Here is a 22,517-nt window from a genome sequence, read left to right as displayed (position 1 = left end):
TAACCTATGGTCAGGCCAGCTCTTTTCTCAATTTGTGAAGAGCTCTGCTGAGGAGCAGTAAAGACCTCTTTCCTTCTCCTTAAACGATAAGTGTACAAGCGTACACTAGCATGGTGCCAGCCCACATTTCCCCTGCCTCTGATTGGACATGTTTTAGGTACAAAGTTCAAATCATAGAGGTTAAGTACAGTGCATCAGTGTCTTATGATACGAACCTGGCTACTTGCAGCATACAGATGGAGAGTTTCTTGGTGTGGTGGACAACGTTTCTGGTTGGGGGAGGGGTGAGCATGCAAGGTGGGGGAGCAAGAGGCATAAACAGAAGCAGGGTATGGCTTTTTTCATCACGTCAGTCTCAGCTCCTTCAAAGTATGCACATACTGTGGAGCTTGTTCATCACAAAGGGCATGTTATCAGGCACCATAGTTGGCAAAGAGCCAAAAAGGTTCCAGCAACCATAATTAAGAGCTCGCTGCCTAATTAATGTAAACTGAACTTAGCGCCCTCTGCTGGTCATGGTTCATGCCAAAAGGTTTCTTCACCTTCCAGAAAGTGAAGTTTACAATGAGCTGCATCACTTGTATGGAGTGAGAGGAATCATTTCTCATATGAGTGAGCTTTTGCCTTTTCTTACAGCATCTTATTCAGATGTGATTACAACATGAACAGATGTCTAAGAGTTACTCCAACATTGCATTCTGCAATCCATGATTCACTGGTACATCCTACATGTGACAGGGTATTAAGGCAACCCTGCAGCTGCTGGAACTGCTCACAGGGTGAACTTTACAAGTGTCAGTAGTAGTAATCAGCTGGAGAGTGGGCCCACTTTGTGACAAATTTGATTGAGACACAGTAGGAATTTAGCCATTACATTGGGGCATAGCCCTAGTCTTTGTCATGGAATCAGTGGATGAGGACTAATTATTTCAAAGATGATTTCTACCATCAGTTCCCACCACATTTGTTTCCACTTTTTATTATTATTATATCTGGAGTAGAAATGTATTGAAGCATTTCTGTTCACATACATTGCTCAAGGTTACAGCAACGGTGCCCCACCTCAGGATTAAATGTACAGCATACTGCCACATTGGTGCAGACAGCACCCCCTGCTGGCTCACCAATGCCATCTTCTAGTAAGCTTTCCCCGGGGGACTCCTTGCATTCAACTAATGCCCAGCATAGCCCTAATAAGCTTCAACATATGAGAACAGAAGACAGCACCACCCTGTGGTATTCAAAGGGTGAAGGGCAGTAGGGAGGCTTAAGGCCCATTTAAATCATACTTTTAACAGTCCCACAAAAATACCTGTGGCATAGAAATTGGATTGAAAGAGTAGAGATGACTGCATGGTAAAAGTAAAAAAGAAAGGTATTGGTTCAAAGATAAACTATATTTTTCTCCCTTCGCATAAACCTTATGTAACTCCACTAGTGTTACATTTGTGTGTAATTTTACACCAAACATAATGCTCAAACATCGGCTGGTTTCATTTGAGGCTAAACACCGACACTTCGAATATTTAATTGCAATTATGTTGCAAACCAGACAGCGCCGCCTGTTACATTTATTGTTCCTGCTTGAATAAAGTTGCGGTGAGATGACCTTGAGTGTCGCAAAACCTGCATCCGGGATTCTGGAATAGCTGTGCGCACGCATGCGCAGTGAGCAGTCAGCGCTTCGACCTCTGTTGCCGGTGAGGGAAGGGGAGGTAAATGGAGATCAGTCATTTCGTTCATACAAAATCCTTTGTCATCGGCCGTTAGGAAACGTTTAATTGCAGAACGGATTTGGAATACGTAATATACAGATAGATTTGCGTAATATTCCAATGTATTGTTGTTGCTGTTTTACAGTGTGAGTCCTGAAATTTACGTTGACCTTAACTGTCTTCTATTTTCAGACAGACCCGGGTTTCAATCACCTTCTGAGGGACTGGTAAATAAGTCAGATAGCTGATCATGTATGCTTGTGCGAAGCTCGTCTCTACACCTGCGCTGGTGAGTTTTTCGCTGTTAATATTGATAGAAACGGTAGTCGATTCACTGATTGTTTTCAAGGCCCTATTAAGTGCAAGAGATATTAACTAGCGAAGCATATCTATACATAGCTAGTACATAGTGTACTATTCTGTACGTTGGCATCAAACCTATGGATTTTAATATTTTTGTGGCTGATATGGGCATCCAGATCGTTGGAAATTTGCTAACTAGACTGCAGCACCTGCATTTGAATGACGGATAGCGGGCTAGCTATCTCTGTCAGCTATCTTGCAGCTTGTCTGGCTAGTCCAAGGTCACGATTATTCCCTAAAGCAGTGTAATGAAGAATAACTAGCTACTTTCCAAGTACTAAGTGAATGAAAACAGAATTTGGTCTGTATACTGTTAAACGTTGTATTTGGGCCTAGTTGCACAGCCGTACAGCTAGTCGGGGTGCTAATGTCCTCTAACCCAGGACAAAGCTGCACTAGCCAAGTTAACTGGTTAAAAGGAAAGTTACAGTAAATGCATTACTCCGCAAAAGTAGGGAGATTTGGTGGATTGCCTGCGAAGTAACTATACACAGAATAGTTTGAAGTATTGTCACTTCTTAGGAAAATATTACAAGGTGGCTAAAATATAAGCGTCCTGATCAGAGCTCGCTCAAGGTCCCTCCCACTCTGCCCTGCTGTGTTTCCAGGGAACCCACTTGTTGAACCAGCCTTATGCATAGAATTGGCAGACAGTGAACTTTGAGCACTTTGCCAGCTGTACTTCAGAGAACAGCTGTGTTTTTGTTTGGTTGAGATTACATGTCTGCAAGAGTAGTTTTGCAAGAGCGAAGGTATAGATGCGCATTTTGTTTATTAGAATCCTTTTGTTTTACAGTGGTGCGTGTGTGTCATGTTGTGGGGCTGACAGTCACCTTGACCAGAGTCTGTCTGTTGTGTGTGCAGGTGCGTGCTAGCTCCCGGGCTCTGTACAGACCGCTGTCCGCAGCAGTGGTGTCACGGCCAGAAGTCAGAGCAGGAGAGGTAGGTATCTGATGGACTCTGCAGCCGTCCACCCACTATTCTTTCAGAAAAAGCACAATCTCTGAAAATCCTATTCGCATTGCACCTTCCGGTGTTCTCTTAGTGTGAAGGTCTTCCTTGGTTTTTAAGCTTGTTTCAGAGCAGTATTCTCAGTTCTTCGGTCATGCAGTGGTTGCATTACAGTTTGTGTCACTGTGATTCTGTTTTCCAGGCTCCTTCCGCCCTTGTGCCACAGAGCACATCCCAGGTCGCGGTCAGAGGCTTCCAGACCAGCGCTGTGAGCCGGGACATCGACACTGCCGCCAAGTTCATCGGTGCCGGAGCCGCTACGGTCGGAGTGGCCGGATCCGGAGCCGGAATCGGAACAGTGTTCGGCAGCCTTATCATTGGATATGCCAGGTGAGGGCTTGGTGTCTGTCTCCTGCAGCATGCCCGTGTCTGAAAGTTTAAATACTTGATGAAATGCACGTTTTCTATTTTTCTACCTGGTAAAGAAACGTCTCCTGTAGCTCCTGTCTTTGCGGCTTCGGTCTGACCTGCGTTTGTCATGATCAGGAAGGCTTGTGTGTTATCTTAAGTATTTGTGTACTTGACACCGGCTATGTTCTCCCTCCTGCAGGAACCCCTCTCTAAAGCAGCAGCTGTTCTCCTATGCCATCCTGGGATTTGCCCTGTCTGAAGCCATGGGTCTATTCTGTCTGATGGTTGCTTTCTTGATCTTGTTTGCCATGTAAAACAAGCGCTTCGGATGATAGAATTCTAATCTACAGATGTAACTACATATTTTAAAAGTGGCTACCAAAATTGTTCCATGTTGGTGTCATGAAAAATGTACATTTTCCCAAGTTTTTTTTTGTTGAATACTGTCAATAAAAAGACATGTATTGTAAAAATCACATCACACAGAATTAAAATACATGTATGTGACTATTTTAAAAATACTGATGTAAGTTTGTTTCATGGGAATCATGGCTTTCCACCTGAACATGTGTGGTTGTGGTCTGATTTTGAAAGGTTTCCACTTGGGAATGGGAATATGGCAATGCATCATTCTGTAAATGATTTTGATACATATACAGTTACAAATTTTTTGAAAGGTTCTTTAGCTGCATAGAATGATTTCCCCTTGATTCAACTGCAGGTTAGTTGCAGAAGGAAGTGGGTTAAAATTTCAATAAGGTCTTAATATATTGGTTTTTGAGACGTTATTAAACAACTGAATTACTAGTAAAAAAAACTTGTTTTAGAAAAACAGGCAAAGTCAAGTCATTACACAACTGAATGCATCAGTAACCCCATGTACTGTACAAATACTGTACATACTCTATAGTTTAATGAATATGTACATACACTAGTATTAAGAGATTAACATTTTAGCTGAATTAAGAATGTATCGAGTGTTTCTGGACCCCTACACCAGGTAGTGAGATGGGACAAAAAAGGTGATGTGCAGTACAGCAGAGCAAGTTACTTCAGTGTACCTACACAAAACCAGGGAATCATGGTCCATCTACTTCAGTGTACCTACACAAAACCAGGGAATCGTGGTCCAGCTACTTCAGTGTACCTACACAAAACCAGGGAATCATGGTCCAGCTACTTCAGTGTACCTACACAAAACCAGGGAATCACAGTCCAGCTGACTTCTCATTCTTTATCAGGCCAGGATTTGTGTAGAGGAAATAGATGCAGCCTGTGGTCAATTGCTCCTAACAAAACTTAAAAGGATGGCATGTTAAAAGTTCAACAGTAAAGCTGCACCAACATGTTTGCCATCAACACTAAACAGACAGTGCATTCTTAAGCATTTAAGCTGTTGAGTGAAATCTACAAGGTAAAGCCTGCTGAAGTGTAGTGGTTTTACATCATATTCAAGTGCCTTGATACATGATTGATAGCATCAGTGATTGTCTAACTTTGACTATGCAGTAATCGGTAGTATTTGTTAAGTGAATTTTTCAAACCTCTTGCCCGGTAAGCTGCAGACTCAGATATCAGACGCCGTGTTTCTGTCAAAATACACGTGTAGGTTTTGAAAACCATTACGTAATGTGCATTTACGCCAGTGACGATTACGGAAGCGCTCTAGCCGCGAAAAGTATCGCGAGATGTTGTAGAAGTCGTGGGATTTGGCCCGTGGAAAGGTTGAGCCCGTGGGTAAGTGTAAATAGTCCATTTAAATTGACAGCGGTGGTAAACAAGATATCACACGGCTTAAGTGATATGCGAGAAAAAGTTCATAATTAGAATAGCATCTTTACTCTGTATCAGCGATAAATGCATGAGGCCGAGGTAATTATAATAGCTAATAATATGGCGACGGTGATTGCAGCTAGCTAGCTGACTATCTAACGTTAGCTACCTAGCTTTCCAGCTGAACAAGAGGGGTGGTAGCTAACTAGAATAGCTAGCCATTATTGCTAGCTAGACAGCCAACGCTATTGATGTGCAATGAGTCATAGCTAGGATTTTCGATTCATGACAGGTATGTAGATAGCCATTATATTTTTCCCCGCTACCATTTTTACAAGACTTAGAGTCATTAGTACGCTAGTTATCTATAGCGATACATGACTAGCTAGCTAGCAAGATGGCTATTAATATCAATAAACAGCATTGTTTGATGGCTAGTTTAGCGATTACCGTTAACAAACTCCGAAATCATGACACTTGAAACGTATCATCACATCAGTTCTTGAGAGTTACCGTTACCATGCCACCTAGCTAACAATAAATAGTATTATCTAGCTAGCTATCACTCTTGTTTTTGCCATAATATATATATTCTTTCACAGTTAGCACACCTGTTCTTGTTAGTTATTATCATTTGTTAGCTAAGTAAAGCTAGTCAATCAGCTAATGTTTTTTGGCTAGAGAACCGTTTAGCCAGCAATGTACCTAACCAGCTAGCTTACATCCTAGAGTACATTTGTCCTCTAGCTAACACATGTGACGGTGTGATAGATACTGAGACGTTGGCCTCTTTGGAAGCAAATAGTCATGAGAAAAATGGTGCGTAAGCATAACGTAGTGCACCGTACTTTGCAACGAATAAATAAATATAAAATGTAATTGCGATGTCTAAAAAAGTTGTCTTGCTACCGGCCTATTTGATGCATAATCCATAATCTGGAGAGTTATTTCAGTTAAAAGTCCCTCAAGCTGGGACCAAGCGAGTGCACCGGCGCTGACTTAATCAGATCTCTTCGGAACCGTCAGTATCGCCCGAGCGTAGATGCTCATTTTAAGAGTCATGGAAATCACCATTGTTCTCGTTTTTCACTATTTAGGTTATTACAGGATCCTCTGAATATGAGTGATGACAAACCCTTCGTATGCACTGCTCCTGGATGTGGTCAGGTGAGGTAGAATGTCGATGGCAGTTTTGTACTCTTTGTACTCCATTGCCAAAGGATCGGGCTAATCAAGTTTGATTTTGGCTTAAATAGCGGTTCACCAACGAAGACCATTTGGCTGTCCATAAACACAAACATGAGATGACGCTGAAGTTCGGTCCAGCACGGAATGACAGCGTCATCGTTGCTGGTAAGGGCTGAATGAGGAAAGAAGTCAAATAACGTTAAAAATTCTCGCTGTATACTTGTGAGGTCTGTATGCGTGAGGTGTTTTTCTTTCAGACCAAACGCCAACTCCCACTCGCTTTCTGAAGAACTGTGAGGAAGTGGGTCTGTTCAATGAGCTTGCAAGTCCTTTTGAGCATGACTTTAAAAAGGCAACGGAAGAGGACATCAAAAAGGTAACTCGTTTTAAAAGAATAGCTAGAATCAATTGCTACAGTGCACTTAAGACATCTAAAAATGAAGAGGGTCTGCTGTTTATTTTAAGATGCAAGATCACTGCAGACTCTCACCCAGAACTGTTGCCTCTTTCGTGTCTTTTTCTTATTGTTGTTGCTTAACGTCATCTGCTGTTTTTCTAGCTACCCTTAGACTTGTCTCCACTTGCCACGCCAATCATAAGAAGTAAAACTGAGGAGCCATCAGCTGTCGTGTCCCACCGGGACAGCCCTCTGCCTCACCCCGAATCCACTACCAGTGATGACAAGGTACAGTGAAAATCTCTACTGGCACAGCTGAGGCTGCTCTATATGTTCTTATAGGAGTGATTTATTGACTGGAGTTGTCTGTCGTATACGGTATGTCGTTATGAATTTCTGGGACTTGAGAACACTGGCAGCTCATTTCGGAGAACAGAATGTTCTCTCTGCTCTCTGTTAATCTCTGCGCTTATCTGTCTTTTTGTCCAGGTATAACTTCATTATAGACTTTAAAATATGCTGTCTTACATGACCAAATTTGGAAACCTTAAGTTAAGTTTTTAATTCTAAGTCTTTTTATTGTCAGTTGTGTTATAAGCCAAGTTTCAACTTCTTAGCCTACGTCTTTAGAAGTTAAATGGATTTCTTGTAAATGCCAGGTTTAAAATCATGCTGTTTGATCAGAATCTGCTTTTTGTTACTGAATGAGATGAATAAAAGATTCACAGAGGCAAGCAAGTGGAGAAAAAAAACAAGTAGGATGATACTGTCACATGAAAAAGCCCGTCTGAAGTTTTTTCTTTTTTAAGTCAATCGTCATACTGAGAGTCATTGTGCTTTGTGATACCATGAAAGTGTGGCCATAGCTGGTCAGCTATTGCACTATGCTCCTGTGATATACCCTTTTTTGGCTTCTTAATGACGACAGTGCAGCATGGAAGGTGTGTTTCACACCTTCACCCCTGTGCCTCCCCTGGACTCAGACCCCGGGGGGGGTGGGGGGGGGGGCTGTGTCCTTGCCAGATCAGCTGACATACATAGAGTCTTTTCACAATTATGCAACACCCCAGAAAGGAGAGGAATAGCTCCTGGAGCAGACTCCTTAAAAAGACTGCTCTGAGCCAATGCAACGTGGAATATTTATTCCAAAGAATTTAATATTAGGCAGTGTGTGCTCCTAAATATTTAAAAATTGGGTAATTATTGGCTTTATCGGCACCATAGTAAATATTTATGGTTTGCAGATTTACAGCAGTTTAAGTAAAAATATTTTATTTTGGAATTGATAAGAGATATACTGATAAAATAAAGGGCAAAATAAATCAGACAAGATGATGTAACTGTTTTTTGTAGTGTTCTGTAGTTTTTTAATTTCGTGCTTTCAGGTAGTTATTTCCAGTTGTGCTCAACAAAAGGTATCCATTTAATGGCTTTGTTTGCCCGCACTCTGCAACCTTTGTCTGTTTCTTCAGAGATTGCATTAAACCCCTCACAGTGTGTCATTCAGAGAATTTATACACGAACCGGACAGCATGTGTCATATGAGCTCTGACCCGAGCTGATTACACTGGTTATTAACTTATTGTGTCTCTGTGTATTTTGCATCCAGAACTATTTAGTCTTCCATCTGCTCACAATTAATCCAGATGGAGTGACATGGCAGCCAAACTGTTGTGTATTATTGTTTATGCTTTAAATATGAGAACATAATGCATCTTCTTGTATTTGATACTAAGCAGGCTTCAAATATAGTCTGTTCAGTAATTTCTCCCAACAATTTCTCCTCCCGCCTTTATAAACCGATTGCATAATATGTAAGAATATGTTCACTTTTGAAGAGTGGATAGTTGGAACTGATCATGGAATTATCTCCTGAGATTAAATTTTGGCTGTGAAGAGCGGCGTGTTGAGTTTGAGTTCGCTTGCTGCTCTCATTACACATTCACGGCGTCCTGTGGCCTTTCTTTTCAGGAGGTCTCCTTGCAGCCAGCTTCGCAGCCAACTTCCACCATTATCCGTCCGGCGTCCCTCCAAGTTCCCAACGTGCTGCTCACGAGCACGGACGCCAGCGTCGTAATACAGCAAGCTCTCCCGTCGCCAACCTCAAGTTCTGTAATCACACAGGTCCCATCCTCAAACAGGACAATAGTGTAAGTGACTGACAGACCTCTTCTGTTTTTTTTTTTTTTTTTTTTTAACTGTCATATCGATCTGTATTTGTCCCTGTTGGGAGACGTCCATCTTCATTGTATGTGTAAGCAAAATTTTTTTTCTCTCTCTCTCTAGCCCAGTGTCGGGCACCTTCCCTGTGCTTTTACAACTTCCCAATGGACAGACAATGCCTGTTGCTATCCCAGCATCCATTGCAAACCCAAGTGTGCATATTCCCACGACTATCCCTGTAAGTCTAGAATGCTTCTATACTGTGTATATATGACTCATCACACCCCCCCAACAAATGCTAGTTCTGCACAGACGTTCTTTATTTATACATGGATCACATTTTCTATGCTTGCATGATTACAGTAGTATTTAGGGAATATTTAGTTCAGGTCGGGGGGAACATCTCGAAAAAAAAAAATTTTCCACTTGCATATGTATTTATAACACAGAATCTCAGAGAGGAAGTCATATGTTTCAAACTTGTTCCAGTCATTGTCCACATTAGAGATTCAGCTACACATTCACATGCTGTGTAACGCATTCGGTTACAAGCTCCACCTGCATTGTATTCAGGCCAGTCAGCTTGACACTCCCAGGACAGTCTCAGTGTTTACTGCGCTGGCAGTGATAGTTTTGGCACTTGGGCAATAACAGGAAATGATGTGGGACAATATTAATGATCCGTAGCAGAGGTTCTGCAGCGATAAGCACTAAATTGCTCAGCTGTTGTTGTGGGGGTAAGGGGCTCTGATCTAAGGTGTTATGCTGCACCTGGGATATTGGAAACATGCTGTTTTACCGTAAACAACCCCAGTAAAAGCCCATCTTTCCATTTCGCTCATATTCCACGGAATGTAAAAATGCTACCTGCTGAGGTATTGCAGGAAGATAATACTGGTCCATCTGTGTGTGTGTTTACACTGTGAGTGGCTGTGATCTGGTCCTTCTACACATGTGTGTTTGTGTTTGTCTGTTTGTGTGTGTGTGTGTGTGGTCTGTGGGTGTTTGTGACCTGGTCTCTGTGTTTGTGTGTGTGTTTGAACAGTGAGTGGCTGTGGCCTGGTGTGCGTGTGTGCGTGCGAGTGCGTGCAAGTACATGCATGTGTGCGCTTGTGTGTGCGTGCGCGTGTGTGTGTTTCTGCGTGCGTGTGTGTGTGCGTGTGTGTATGCGTGTGTGTGTGTGTGTGTGTGTGTGTCTGCGTGCGTGTCTGCGTGCGTGTGTGCGTGCGTGTGTGTGTGCGTGTGTGTATGCGTGTGTGTATGCGTGTGTGTATACGTGTGTGTGTGTCTGCGTGCGTGTGTGTCTGCGTGCGTGTGTGTCTGCGTGCGTGTGTGTATGCGTGTGTGTGTGCGTGTGTGTGTGCTCTTGTGCACTGCGGGTGGCTGTAACCTGGTCTGTCTCTGGTGCAGACAGCAGTAGATGAATCTCTCTTCATGGTGTGGCAGCAGAAGAAAGACCTCCTCGCTGTGTGGGGATTATCCCGACGAGTGGTGGATATTTCATCAGTATCACATCCTGCTTCTGGGCTTCCTGTCTCTCTCCTCCCTCCAGGAAGGGCTCAGAGCAGCAGTGGTCTTCTGTCCGTACGGCACATCTGCCCAAATCCCTCCCTGTGGCCCTCTCTGTCCATATGCCATCCTCGCATGCAGACAGGACTGTTCATTAGTGTGTGTTATGCCTCTCCTCATGGTGCTGCCTGCACAACACAACAGCACTTCCAGCGTAGTGAGGTCCTGCCATGAGACCGTGCTCAGTGCATCGAGCTGGGCCTGTGGTGGGGGGGTGTAGGGGAGAGCTGGCTCTGGCTCTGAATCTCACAGTAATTTGCCGTGTGCTGCTGTCTCCCTGTGTCTCTCCCGCCAGCTTGTTAGACCGGTCACCGTAGTGCCTAACGTCCCAGGAATCCCAGGACCCTCCTCCCCGCAGCCCGTCCAATCAGAGGCCAAAATGGTAATGTGTTCCTTTTTTTTTGCTACATGTACTTTGTACTGTATTTCCTGAAATGCTTTCAAAGCCAGCTAGCTTATACACCACCAGTTAACCCATATTTTCTTATGACAACCCTTATACTTAAGGAAGTGTTGAGATGTTCTGTCTTAGGTCAAATTTATTATGGAATATTTACAGTGGAGTACATGAAAAATTGCGTCTGACTTGAGTGAAGTTATTTTTTAACCAGCAGATGGAGCTGTAATATACATCCAGTAAGTGACTCTGGCGGGATATAAATTGTTGGCATAATGTTTACATGTTGTTTGTCAGTTTCTTGGTGACTCTGTCACAAGTTGGGCTTCCTGTAACAAGGTTAAAGGGCAGTGTCAGTGATGCCTCCGATACATTTCCAGTGTGTGATCCTTAACGGCCAGTTTTACATTGATTTTGAGGAAATACAGATGGTGTCCTCTCTCCCCAGAACACTCTCCATTTATGGAGCAAAATGTCAAAGGTCAAGGTCACAGAAAATGTTGCATGGAGGTTAGGTAGCTTGAAGCTGGCTAAAAAGTCACTAAATTGGCTAGTCATATTAGTTATTAATACAAATGTAGAGGTTTGTAATGCAGATGTCTGTTATCAAAAAACAACGAATAATGTATTCGATCTGTGAATTCTGTTGAGGTTGTTCTACAAGAACCCTCAATTATTTGCTTATATACTGATTTAATTTAGAATTGTGACATTCTCTTAATGACAGTTCTATAGAAATGTATGGTTAGAGATGTTCTGATATTAGTGAAAGAGTAGACCATTTCAGAGACTTGAGAAGCAGCTGTCCGTGATTGATGCCTTTTACACAATTAGACCTCTAAGTGTTTCATTTACCATAACAAAACAGCTTCTTAAAAACTGCATCCCTTAACGACTTTGTGTTTGCTGTGAGAGAAAGGCAGAGATCCAGTCCATTTCATTCTGTAAGACATGCTCACAAAGTGCTTTTCTGTGACCATGATGCTGGCTGATTGATTGGCAGGAAGGCGGTAGAGTGTGCTGAGAAGGCAGACGTGTTCACAGTGCGGTGCTTATAGGAAGAGAGATGGAACATCAGTGTGGTGGCATTGTGTCATATTGGGAGGGAGCAGGGCTTGTAACCAAAATGTTGCTGGTTCAAATTCCCCACAGGGACACTGCTGCTGTACCCTGGGGGAAGGTACTTAACCCACAATTGCCTCAGTAAATGTCCAGCTGTATAAATTGCTAATATGTAAAAACAGCAACCTATGGATGTTGCTCTGGATAAGAGCATCTGCTAAATGACAATAATGTAATGTAATATAATGGTGGAGTTGGGGGAGTGGTTATTGGGTTAGGGGGGTGCATGGGTAAAGCACTCAGTCTCAGAGGCAGTGTCATGTGCAGTGTGCTCTTCCCAGGGTCAGCCAGTGTCTCTTCCTCCGGGGGCCGAATGGGGACGGTTTGGCACATGCTCAGAAAGGCACATTAAGGCAGCCCTCTTTGGCACAGAAACTTTTGTTCAGCAGAATTGTGCCTGACCTGTATCACCCCGTTCCTGGTGCCCCCCCTACGCCCCAGGCCCATCAGCAAATACCTAATGAGCTCTTACCAGCAAAACAGCTCCCCCCCCAGACCTCCGGGGTGTGGGAGTGCCACCTACCAAGGACTGATGATGCTGCAAAGACCACAGTCATGATAATTAACTCGCCGAATTTAGAAGATTATGCTGCTAATTAGCTGCAAAATAAATATAAGTAGCATAGCAGCAGATGGTGGAGCAACACCCCTGAGAATGAGGGTTATTACTCTGGTAAGGTTTCTGTGGCAGATTTGAAATATGGGTCCGACTGTTCTTTTCTGGGGTCCGTGCACCAATCTGGGAGAATAATACCATGTGTCAGCCTTTGAATGTGTTGCACAAGGCAAACTAATGTGGTAGACAGATCGGCATGGCATCAGTAGCTGGTCCTATGCTTTTAAGTGTAATTATATTCCTACTGTAGTTTGGGTTGTAATAATTCATTCACTTGCAGCTTATTTCATATCAATGATGCTGCAGTTTGACATTTTGGAGTTTTATGCTAAAAAACAAAGTATGCCGTGGGCATGTACGTTTATGTGCTTTTCTAATTCTACATTTCCATACAGGACATGTACTTTATACTCAATACGTATATATCACTGACTATAAACACATGAACAAATATCGATGTTATGTTGTATCTTTTAGCATAGATATATACGCAGAGAGTTTGGTAAGTTGATGCCTAATATTCACAACATGATTGCAAAGAGATTTTCAATACTGCAGTCTGAACAAAAGATGGTTACGTAAAATGTGCCTTTTTCCACTGTTCGTTCTTGTATCAGCAGTGAGACTGACAGGGTTGTGGGGCGAGGGGGAGGGGGTGTAAAGTGTGTCTTCCATCTGACAGCCTGTCAGTGGTTAATGACGCTATCGTCGGGTTGGTCCCCCGGCGGAGGGAAGGGTGCAGTGTGCGGGATCCCATGCTGTGTGTGACACAGTGCCCGAGAGGGACAGCCCCCCCCCCCCCCCCCCCAAAAAAAATGGCTGATATCACCGGCTGCTGGAGGGAAAAGGAAATTAAGCATAACTGCTCCTACCCAGCGGAACACACGGAACCAGCAGTAACTGTTTCTGTCTGTTGGGCAGGCAGGGTCGGCTGTGTGAATCCCAGGGCCACTGGCAGCTTTACTGTGTGAAAATGAAACTGAAATGAGAGTTTTTGTTCAGTTTTTAATTCAGTCTCTTTTACGGTCCCCTTTCTAATGCTGCCCACTCTGCAGTGCTGATTGTGATAAAGCTTTGGCCTCAAACGGAATAGGCAAGTGTTGCTAACCGCGCCGTTCAGAAGGCTCACCTGATTGGCTGTTCCTGGCCTCTCTCTCCCTCCCCCCGCAGAGGCTGAAGGCAGCATTGACCCAGCAGCACCCTCAGGTTCCCAACGGAGAGTCGGGCGACGGCCAGAGCAGCGCTGTGACCAACACCCCGCCCCCTGCCCCGCCCCCTGCCCCGCCTGAGGAGCCCCGCCCCCAGTCCCTCCAGCAGCCCGCCACCTCCACCACAGAGACACCTGTGAGTGTGTGTGCGCATGGGCGTGTGTGTGTTTGCGCATGGGTACATTAGTGACCAGGTCAGGCTGACATCTGCATATGCACACGTGTGTCAGTAGTGTGACATGGCGTGGTAGGGAGCATACATGCTGAAAATTTTCTGATTCAGTTCCCTGCTGGGACACTGCTATTGTACCATCGGGCAAGACACAGTATGCCTCAGTAAATATCCAGCTGTACAAGTGGATAAAACTGTAACATATGTTGCTCTGGATACGACAGTAATGTAATGTACTGAAAATAATGTAACATAATGACAGTAATGTAATGTACTGTAATGTCTCGTGTGGGGCAGGCCTCCCCGGCCCCTCCCGCCCAGCACACCCCCACCACGGGGGGCCGACGGCGCCGGGCGATGAGCGAGGACCCCGACGAGAAGCGGCGGAAGTTCCTGGAGCGGAACCGGGCGGCGGCCTCACGCTGCCGGCAGAAGAGGAAGGTGTGGGTGCAGTCCCTGGAGAAGAAGGCCGAGGACCTGAGCTCCATGAACGGGCAGCTACAGGTACGGCCCGCCGCCGCCAGCCAGGGCATTCTGGGTAAAAAAAAAGTATGTGACAGCAGCCAACCGCTAAAAGCTCTGTTGGCTCTTAGTTTAGAGTGCGCGTACATGTTTGTTTTTTCTTGGTGGTGTTGAAGTCAGTAGTAGCTTTTAGGAAATGTTGCAGCTGCGGTTTAAGCGCCCTGCTGTATGCGTCGGTATGTTGCTTTCAACAAAGAGCAGATGCAGATGTTGGCTACACGTAAGTGTGTTCTCTGCCTCATCAGTTCTCAGCACAGCATTAAAAAATCTCCCTGGGAAACGTGTCGCTTTTCAACCTTCATTTTGGAGGAAGGAGTTGGGATTTAAAGCTGACAAGTTGGTAGCAGTAGTTGGTAGCAACTAACATCTCTGTGGGTAAGTGCAGGCGGAGATGCCCCACACTGGGGTTCCTCGCAGTTTAATGAGATGTGATGTTTATTCGGGCGCTGTTGTCTCTGTCCATTAAACCTGTTGGAGTCACGGGGGGGGGGGGGGGGGGGGGACTGTGTCATTATTCTTATAGATAAGAGCCAGTGTGTCTCTCTCTCACTGTGTTTGACGGAAAGGCTGCAGAGGAGGAGGTGGATTAGGGAGGAGGGAGAGAGAAGCCTGGGGGCGCAGAGCCAGGCTCTTAACTGCGAAGAACAGAACGACTCGCAGTGAAAATTGAATGTCAGAGAAGTAAAGTATTCTTCATGCGCAGTCATTAATCAGAGGCGAGGTTTGGGTAACGTCTCCTGGGGTGACATCGGGGGCCCGGCTGATCAGCCGACTGGGCTGCTAATGATCCACAATCTCTTCAGCGTAAGTCTTAACCGGCTTTCTGATGGGGTGTTGGGGCCAGCAGCACGGGTGTCAGGGCTCATGGGAAAGCCCCAGTTTCTGCTGAAGAGGAAGATCCTTAAATAATTCAGTTTGTCCAACTGTGAGCCAGCATAATGTATTAGGACAGGTGTGAATGTTTGTGCTTGCAGTATCTGTGCACTGCGTGTGTTTTATGTAACTCAGTGGTACTGAAAGGCCTTGTTTGTCATCTTCTGCGACATTTATCATCGCTCAAATATGGCATTTTGTGTATATAAAGGTTTTGTCTAGCAGCATGTATCTTACCAGTGACCCAAATGAAGGATTCGCACAAGAAGCACATGGGAATTTAAAATGTAGTGCTTTTTGCTTTTTGCATGCACATGTAAGAAGCGTTGGTCTGAAGAGTGCTGGTAAAGGGAACCGAAATCGGGCAGCACTGGCAGTTGTATAATGGACAATGGCGTGTGCAGAATTGAGATATGTAGGCCATCAGTAGCTGCGTTTAAATCTGTCTTCGAACCGCGGCCGTGCCAGGGGGAGCAAGACCAAACAGATGGATTGGTACAAATTGGAAGCTTTTAGAGTAATAGATTAGGGTTCTCTGATCCTTTAAAAGAGAACAGAAAGGCCTAAATCTGCCGGAGGATGTTCCGTTGGCTCCCGGCTGTGTTAAATCCTGTTAAAGTCACCTTCACAGTGATATTCCCCCTCTTTACTGCATGCAGAATCCCTGCCTCCCTCGGGGGCCGTAATGGCAGCCGGGTGTAAATCTCAGCAGAATCCACAAAGTTGTGCTGACAATCGGAAGAGTTCACCTCTGACAAATGTGTGGGTGTGCATCCATTACAGGGACATAATTATATCCCAGGAACAACATAATTGAAAAAGTGCGTCATATTTCATCCTGACGCCCACCATAACTCTGCTCCCTTGTACCGCAAGTGTCTGTCTTTTTTTTTCTTTTTTTTTTTATTCAGATGGAAATAAAACCCTTTCATCACAGACATCATGTGCAATGATGTAATGGTGGTGCGCCTGTCTGTGTAATTCTTGAAAGCATCTTTTTCAATTTAAGAGAGACCTGTGATTCACTGGTGTTTTGCATGTTACCGTTACCTTTTCTTTCTGAGAAATGTAACATGGCTAATAGGATTGTCTGTTTGGTGGTTTGGATTGTACCAGGTTATGAAGGCATAGTGTCCACTTGTGTTAGTGTGAGCTCATGGTATTCTGCATGTTGGCTGGCAGGTGGTAGTTTGAGATGTGTGAGATCAGAGGCTGAAATTCCAAGTTTGCCATGGCCAGTCATAGCCCCCTGGCACCATATAACGATAAAGCCTCTCTTGCACTCTCAGCCTATGAATCCGGCCATGAATTGAGCGTTGTCCATTTCAGCAGATTAACCCCATGGTCTGTTTTCCTACATTTTCATGCAGGAATGTGTCGTCACTGCACATACTAATTTACAGCAATAAATAATCTTTCTGGAAAAATGTCAGCTGTTTCATTCTGTTAAAATGCAAACTAACTTCCTCTTCCTCAGCTTTATGAGACTACCACGATATGCAAAAAAGAATGAAAGTCACTTCACATTTCTCAGTTTTGTTTTTGTTCTTTTTAAATTTTTTTTTCTTGACTTCCCTCTGTGGTGATGTCACTGGCCCTCAGGAAAGATTGTGGGGGGGGGAGACCCAAAGAGAAGTGTGTCCTAACGCTGTCCCGGACACGGAGTCCCCACAGTGCGGCCTGTCAGGGCGGCCTGCACGACGTCGGGCTCCGGGAGGAAGCTGTAAAAGTTTACCGTCTGGCTGCGTGTCGGCCGCCCGTGGCGTTCAGCTGAGTCTGTGTTCTGTGTCTCGGCTCCGGCAGAATGAAGTCACCCTGCTGAGAAACGAAGTGGCCCAGCTGAAGCAGCTTCTCCTGGCTCATAAAGATTGCCCCGTAACCGCCATGCAGAAGAAGTCTGCCTATCACAGTGAGTAATGTTCCGTTCCCCGCTGCCCCGGGCTCTCAGGGAACCGCGGAGAGCCGGGCCTGGCTAACTGTGTGAGGAACGCCTGCGTCTAGCTCCCAGCACTCTCCGAGCTGCGGTCACATAATGAGCTCCCCCCCCCCCCCCCCCCCCCCCCCTTCAAAGAAAGTTTGGAAGTTTTTGAAGTTTTATGTTCTGTGCCATCTATTTCTGATGCTGCGTCTGCTCTGGGAAGGAATGCAGCCGAGAGCGGTGGCTCTGGTGAGGAGACCATTACTGCGTTGTCCTCTCATTGGAGAAACGGTTCAAACGAGAGAGAACAACAGGGGCATCTGTACTGAGTGCAGTAACAGAATAGGACTTTAACAGATGGATTTGCGCTCTAACAAGCCTTTTAGCTCTTTAGATAGAGAGAAATTTCTTGATGAGAAATCCAGTGTTGCTATGAGATTAAGTGAACAGAACCTGATAAAAAACTAACCAACAACAACACCAGGACTTATCTAACAGGGGGGCTAAGCTACGGGAGCTTTCTCTGTCTACGTGGCTATGTGTAAATTAAATTAGTTATTCCATATGGTGCTGTAGTACATACAGGTGTTGTCATGGATTCAATACAGCATAATTTTTTTTTACAATGATGAAAAAACAGCTCTCAATTTGCATTATGACCAAGCTGTGAATACCAGCAAACACAAAATATTAATGGAAACACCTTTTAATTTATTGTATTCAGCCTGTCATGAAGCCACTTGAAAAGTCACCAGGAAAATCTGTGAAGGTGCTTTGCTTTGGACTTAGGTTCAACTTTTTTTCTCAGAACTTTGTTGCATTGATGCCTGTTAGGTCTTTTTTTTTTTTCTTCTTCAAAAACAAATCTCATCACTTCATGTTGTTCCCTTAAATGTATAATAAATGATAGAAGTTAAAATGCAGATGGAGGGCATCTGTAATATAGAGAGACGCATCTTTTGCCGTTATGATTTAATGATGTTTTATGAAATTTGCAAACGTGTAGGTTGTTTTCGCCATATGCATCTAATTCATTTCAATTTGCCGCCTCCATTAGCATGGAGAAGGAGAGGGGCAGTGACTCGTGGTGTCAGGCCCCCAGCTACCTACTGTATAACTCAGTGGCTGCCAGGTTTGAACAGGCTTCGTAAGCAGTTTCGTAGGAGCAAGCTCGACTTTTTTCATTTTCCCCCCACATTCTGGAGGCGTGTCCCGCCCTCACCCCTCGGTGCGTTTAGAATGTTAATTTGCCAGCTTGGCTTTGTTCTCGTACCTCCTGACCCAGTCCAGCTGGCTGTTTGGTGAGGCGGCGTGGTGAACTGTGTTTCCCGGTCCGGCAGCTGCTTTGTGGGATCTGCGGCTGGCTTTTACTGACCCTCAGTTCCTCCAGAGAGAGTTCATTACGGCTCTGAGGCTGACAGCTCAATGCAACTCCCTGCCCCCCCCCTTCCCTGCTCTCTCTCTCTCTCTCTCTCTCTCTCTCTCTCTCTCTCTCTCACTCTCTCTCTCGCTCTCTCACTCTCTCTGTCTCTCTGTCTGTCTCTCTCTTTCTCTCTCTCTGAGAGGTGGCTGTATCTTCAGGATGCAGGCAAGCTATTAAGCACAAAACTGACATGATGGTTCCAGACAGAGCGCAATTAATAATTAGTAATTGTTTTGGGGTGTATCTGGGCCTATCTGGGCATATGCTGGGCCATACCTCGTGTTTATTTGTGGGGTTTTTGAGACATGTAAACAATAAGTGTTTTTTAACTCACTCTTTGAATGGTGAGGTCGTTGTTTTTTAGTTGGCCTCAGTTCAACTGGAATCTGCCTTGAATTCATATGCAAGAGAATTCCTGTTTTTTTTTTTTTTTTAACTGTAGAATGACGAGGAAAATCTTTGTTAGTGATTTGACAATATCCTGTGATTGTAGGCCTTGCTCACACCCCAGTGCTGGGTCTGTACTTGATATCCTATAAGCTGCATGGTCTGTTAACAGTTATTCTTCTAGCTAAGCAGAGTTCTATCAGGTGGGAGGGGACTACCCGGCCTTTCCTGTAAACAGCACAGGCCATGCCTTTTCTTGGCAGACTAAGCCCCCCCGAAACCACTGGAGAAACCAGTGCAAAAGAAAAAATGGCAGCCCGTCTTTTGGAGCCTTCAGATTCATGTCTGGTAATATATCAGCCCCATTCCCACTGTCCACTGCGATACTTTATGCTGTTAGTAGTAATTTACATTCAAGCGAATATGAATGAAAGAAGTTTGACTTCTCTGCGGTTGACCTTAAATGGGGATAAATGTCACTTACATCTGTGCTAAATTATATTGTCAAAATCGCATCAATTTGGAATGCTCTGGGAACGTTTCTCGCAAAATGATTTTATTGCGAGCTCATTAAAATAATCTATTTCCCATTCTCAAATACCACCTCTATCCGCTAATTACCCAGTGCCATTTCAAGTGACTTTATCATCACCGTTATTAATTACCATAGTGGTCTCTTCCTTTATGAATCAGTACATTATTGGGGGTTGTTTTTTCATCAGGATCAAATTAATTTAGTGCAACTGCCTCACAGCTGGTGGCATCAATCAATTATAGGTCATCCCTGATTTCAGACTCAAAAAACAGTCACAGCAGGAAAACAAAACCTCAGATTCAAGGTTTGATAAGCAATGATAAGTGACAGTAGGTTTTTCATTCCTTTCTTTTGGATATATAATGAAAATTTAAATTTTGTCTCATTTAAACAGCGCTGTACTTCATATTTCTGAGTCCCCAGTCCCCGGGGTTCACCTTTTCTCTGGTGATCAACGTCACTTTTAATGTCGCGTATTAAAATGACCTGAAATTTGTTTAACCATTTACTCAATGAAACCATTTTCAATTCAGGTTTCATAAAACTCTGTTAAGTGCTCTAATTCTGTTGTTGTGGCAGTTGCTAAGGCAGGAAAATGATGAAAGAAAATAATAATGGATGAACCATTACTGTGCACGAAAGAATGTAATGTAGCCTTGCTGGATGATGTGGATTTAAGCTAACATTTTTGAATTGACATTGTCAGTTTAATTAAGGGAAGCACAACAGGCAACATGATTTAAAAAGCATGCTCGTCAGACCTTCATAGCTGGTTTACATTAAGCATGTGCTAAGCATTCAGGGCTGGTACACTAACAAGACCTTGTGGCATTTCAGGGTTCTGAAATGAGGCAATTTATATTTGGTTTGGCGTAGTCACGCTGAGGCATTTGTTTTTACTCGTATAACAGAAGGGCTTTATTGTATATATTTTCAGTAGTGTGCAGCAGTGTTAGTGGTAGAGACAGTGTTTTTGTGTCATGAGTAAGGCATTCTGCCTCAATTGCTGCAGTAGAAAATGAGTCACATGAAAGAGGAAAATGTGAAATGAATGGGTATTGTATCAGAGTACTTGATGAGTAAACCAGGTGACAGTGTGTAGCCTCTTTTCAGAACAATTGCGGGTAAATACTTCCTAAAAAAGAAAGGCGGGAGCTCTGCTTTGGCCTTATGGGGGTGTTGTCTGTGGATCGCTGGTGCACCTCGGTTGTCTCTGTGTTTCAGACACTGAGAAGGAGGACAGCTGTGAGGAGATGTCAGTGCCCAGCAGCCCCCAGGCCGAGGCTATCCAGCACAGCTCGGTCAGCACCTCCAATGGGATCAGCTCCTCCTCCGCGACCCCGGCTGGCCCCGCCCCCACCGTCGACCAGAGCACAGAGGAGGGCCAGCCAGTGGGGGCAGTGCTGGCCAATCAGACAGGGCCATCGGGGAGCTGATCGCGTAGGCTGCGGCATCACGGCTTTCTTAGCAGCGCGACTAACGGGGGTGGGGGGGTTGGGGGGGTTCTCTCACTCATCTCCAATTCGGAGACTGCTGTATTTTTTTAAGGATTTACTGTTTCGTTTCTGTTCCTTAACACCAAATCCGTCTTATTTAAAAATGAATGGAGAAGCTCTAGAGAAGGCACTTTCCAGATGGTTGGAAAATCGGACTGATTGTCTTATTTCTACTCTGTCTGTTTTATGTTTACTGTATTTATTTGATAACTTTGATGTTTTTTTTCCATATTTTTTTGATTTGGAATAATGGTGAGCACTGTAAGAGTTTGTGTTTCAGGTTCTAATGGATAAAACAGTGCTTTGTTAATGAGACATTCCTACCAAAGTGTGTCATTTGGCTCATTGAAAGTTTCTGTTTTTACCATCGTTTTCAAGCACTATCCGGAGGAGATAGACATACGAGGAAACAGTCACTATGTTTATTTCTTTGCCTTTTCAATTTTGCACATGAGGGAAGAAGGATTTTTCAGTTTTAGACTGTTCATGGCAGTGCGTGTATCAGTTAGGTCCTCGCTTTTAGAAATAGGTTTTGATACCGTCTTGTTAAGGAAGCTCAATGGTTTGAACTGAAATGGGGCTGAAACAATATTTTGTGCGTGTGTGTGTGTGTGTGTGTGTGTGTGTGTGAGTAGTTTGGCTACTTTTACCAGTAGCATGTGGTTTGAATGTTGACAGTTGCCTCCACTTGTATAATAGATTTCAGGAGGAGCTTCGATTAGAAACATGTTGTGTTCAAGAGCAATGCTTTGACTAACATTCCATGTGTAGCTTGATTGTTACAGATGCAGTGATTGTAGGTTTGCAGTACTTCTTTTTCTCATCATTGGGACATCTCTTCGATGTTGACTTAACTAAATGTGCCATTAATGTTTCTTACTAAATTACTCTGAACTTTGATTTGAATTGTATAGAGAAAATCATACTCATTCTGTGCTCCAGTCATGAGGGGTTTCCTTGTACATAATTACTTTGAATAGGAAATATGTTTTTATGACATTACATCATTTCTGCTTACTGAAAAAGTGACTGTCAAGGTGTTTGACACTGTTGGTGCAGATTATGCAAATTTAGTTTTCTCTTAATTTTATTTACTGTTTTTTTTTTCCAGAAAGTGTGACATTTTAGGAAACATTGTAAATGGCATCATTAATGATACATTTTGTGAGAACCTTCCAGAGAATATGCACATTGTTTTTAATAGGGTAGTTTTAATGCTGTATTAGAGTCCCGGTAATAAGCTTTTTATATTAAAGAAAAAAATCAACGTGACGAAACCTTAACATAAGGCTTCCCAAACCCTAATCCCACAGTTTGT

At 44.0% G+C, this 22,517-nt stretch overlaps 2 protein-coding genes across 3 annotated transcripts; both read left to right on the top strand.

Moving 5' to 3' along the window:
• Positions 1–1,639: 1,639 nt before the first annotated feature.
• Positions 1,640–3,913, top strand: LOC118785721 (ATP synthase F(0) complex subunit C3, mitochondrial-like). The gene is made up of 5 exons (XM_036540618.1): positions 1,640–1,715; positions 1,908–2,004; positions 2,943–3,020; positions 3,232–3,419; positions 3,640–3,913. The coding sequence occupies exons 2-5, from the start codon at positions 1,966–1,968 to the stop codon at positions 3,752–3,754; spliced, it is 420 nt and encodes a 139-aa protein (XP_036396511.1). The 5' UTR covers positions 1,640–1,715; positions 1,908–1,965; the 3' UTR covers positions 3,755–3,913.
• Positions 3,914–5,123: 1,210 nt separating this feature from the next.
• Positions 5,124–22,179, top strand: LOC118786255 (cyclic AMP-dependent transcription factor ATF-2-like). Of its 2 annotated transcripts, none has more exons than XM_036541371.1 (12): positions 5,124–5,177; positions 6,311–6,380; positions 6,470–6,566; positions 6,659–6,777; positions 6,961–7,086; positions 8,770–8,948; positions 9,085–9,199; positions 10,826–10,912; positions 13,836–14,009; positions 14,343–14,549; positions 17,244–17,349; positions 20,928–22,179. In XM_036541371.1, exons 2-12 carry the CDS (start codon positions 6,333–6,335, stop codon positions 21,137–21,139), a joined length of 1,470 nt encoding a protein of 489 aa, XP_036397264.1. In that variant the 5' UTR covers positions 5,124–5,177; positions 6,311–6,332; the 3' UTR covers positions 21,140–22,179. The 2 variants fall into 2 exon arrangements, with proteins under 2 accessions (XP_036397264.1, XP_036397263.1); XM_036541370.1 differs by lacking the exon at positions 5,124–5,177 and adding an exon at positions 5,226–5,312.
• The last annotated feature ends 338 nt before the right edge of the window (positions 22,180–22,517 follow it).

This window comes from Megalops cyprinoides, chromosome 11 (assembly GCF_013368585.1).
Source record: "Megalops cyprinoides isolate fMegCyp1 chromosome 11, fMegCyp1.pri, whole genome shotgun sequence".
NCBI classification, from domain to species: domain Eukaryota; kingdom Metazoa; phylum Chordata; class Actinopteri; order Elopiformes; family Megalopidae; genus Megalops; species Megalops cyprinoides.
Note: the sequence above shows the minus strand (reverse complement) of the source record. Positions and strands in the feature narration are given on the sequence as shown.

Bases quoted from the DNA above. Each gene is read 5' to 3' on its own strand.
- LOC118785721 (XM_036540618.1), top strand. From the start codon at position 1,966: ATGTATGCTTGTGCGAAGCTCGTCTCTACACCTGCGCTG. The intron at 2,005-2,942 runs GTGAGTTTTTCG...TTGTGTGTGCAG, and splicing joins TCGTCTCTACACCTGCGCTG to GTGCGTGCTAGCTCCCGGGC. The intron at 3,021-3,231 runs GTAGGTATCTGA...TCTGTTTTCCAG, and splicing joins CAGAAGTCAGAGCAGGAGAG to GCTCCTTCCGCCCTTGTGCC.
- LOC118786255 (XM_036541370.1), top strand. The intron at 6,567-6,658 runs GTAAGGGCTGAA...TTTTTCTTTCAG, and splicing joins TGACAGCGTCATCGTTGCTG to ACCAAACGCCAACTCCCACT. The intron at 8,949-9,084 runs GTAAGTGACTGA...CTCTCTCTCTAG, and splicing joins TCCTCAAACAGGACAATAGT to CCCAGTGTCGGGCACCTTCC.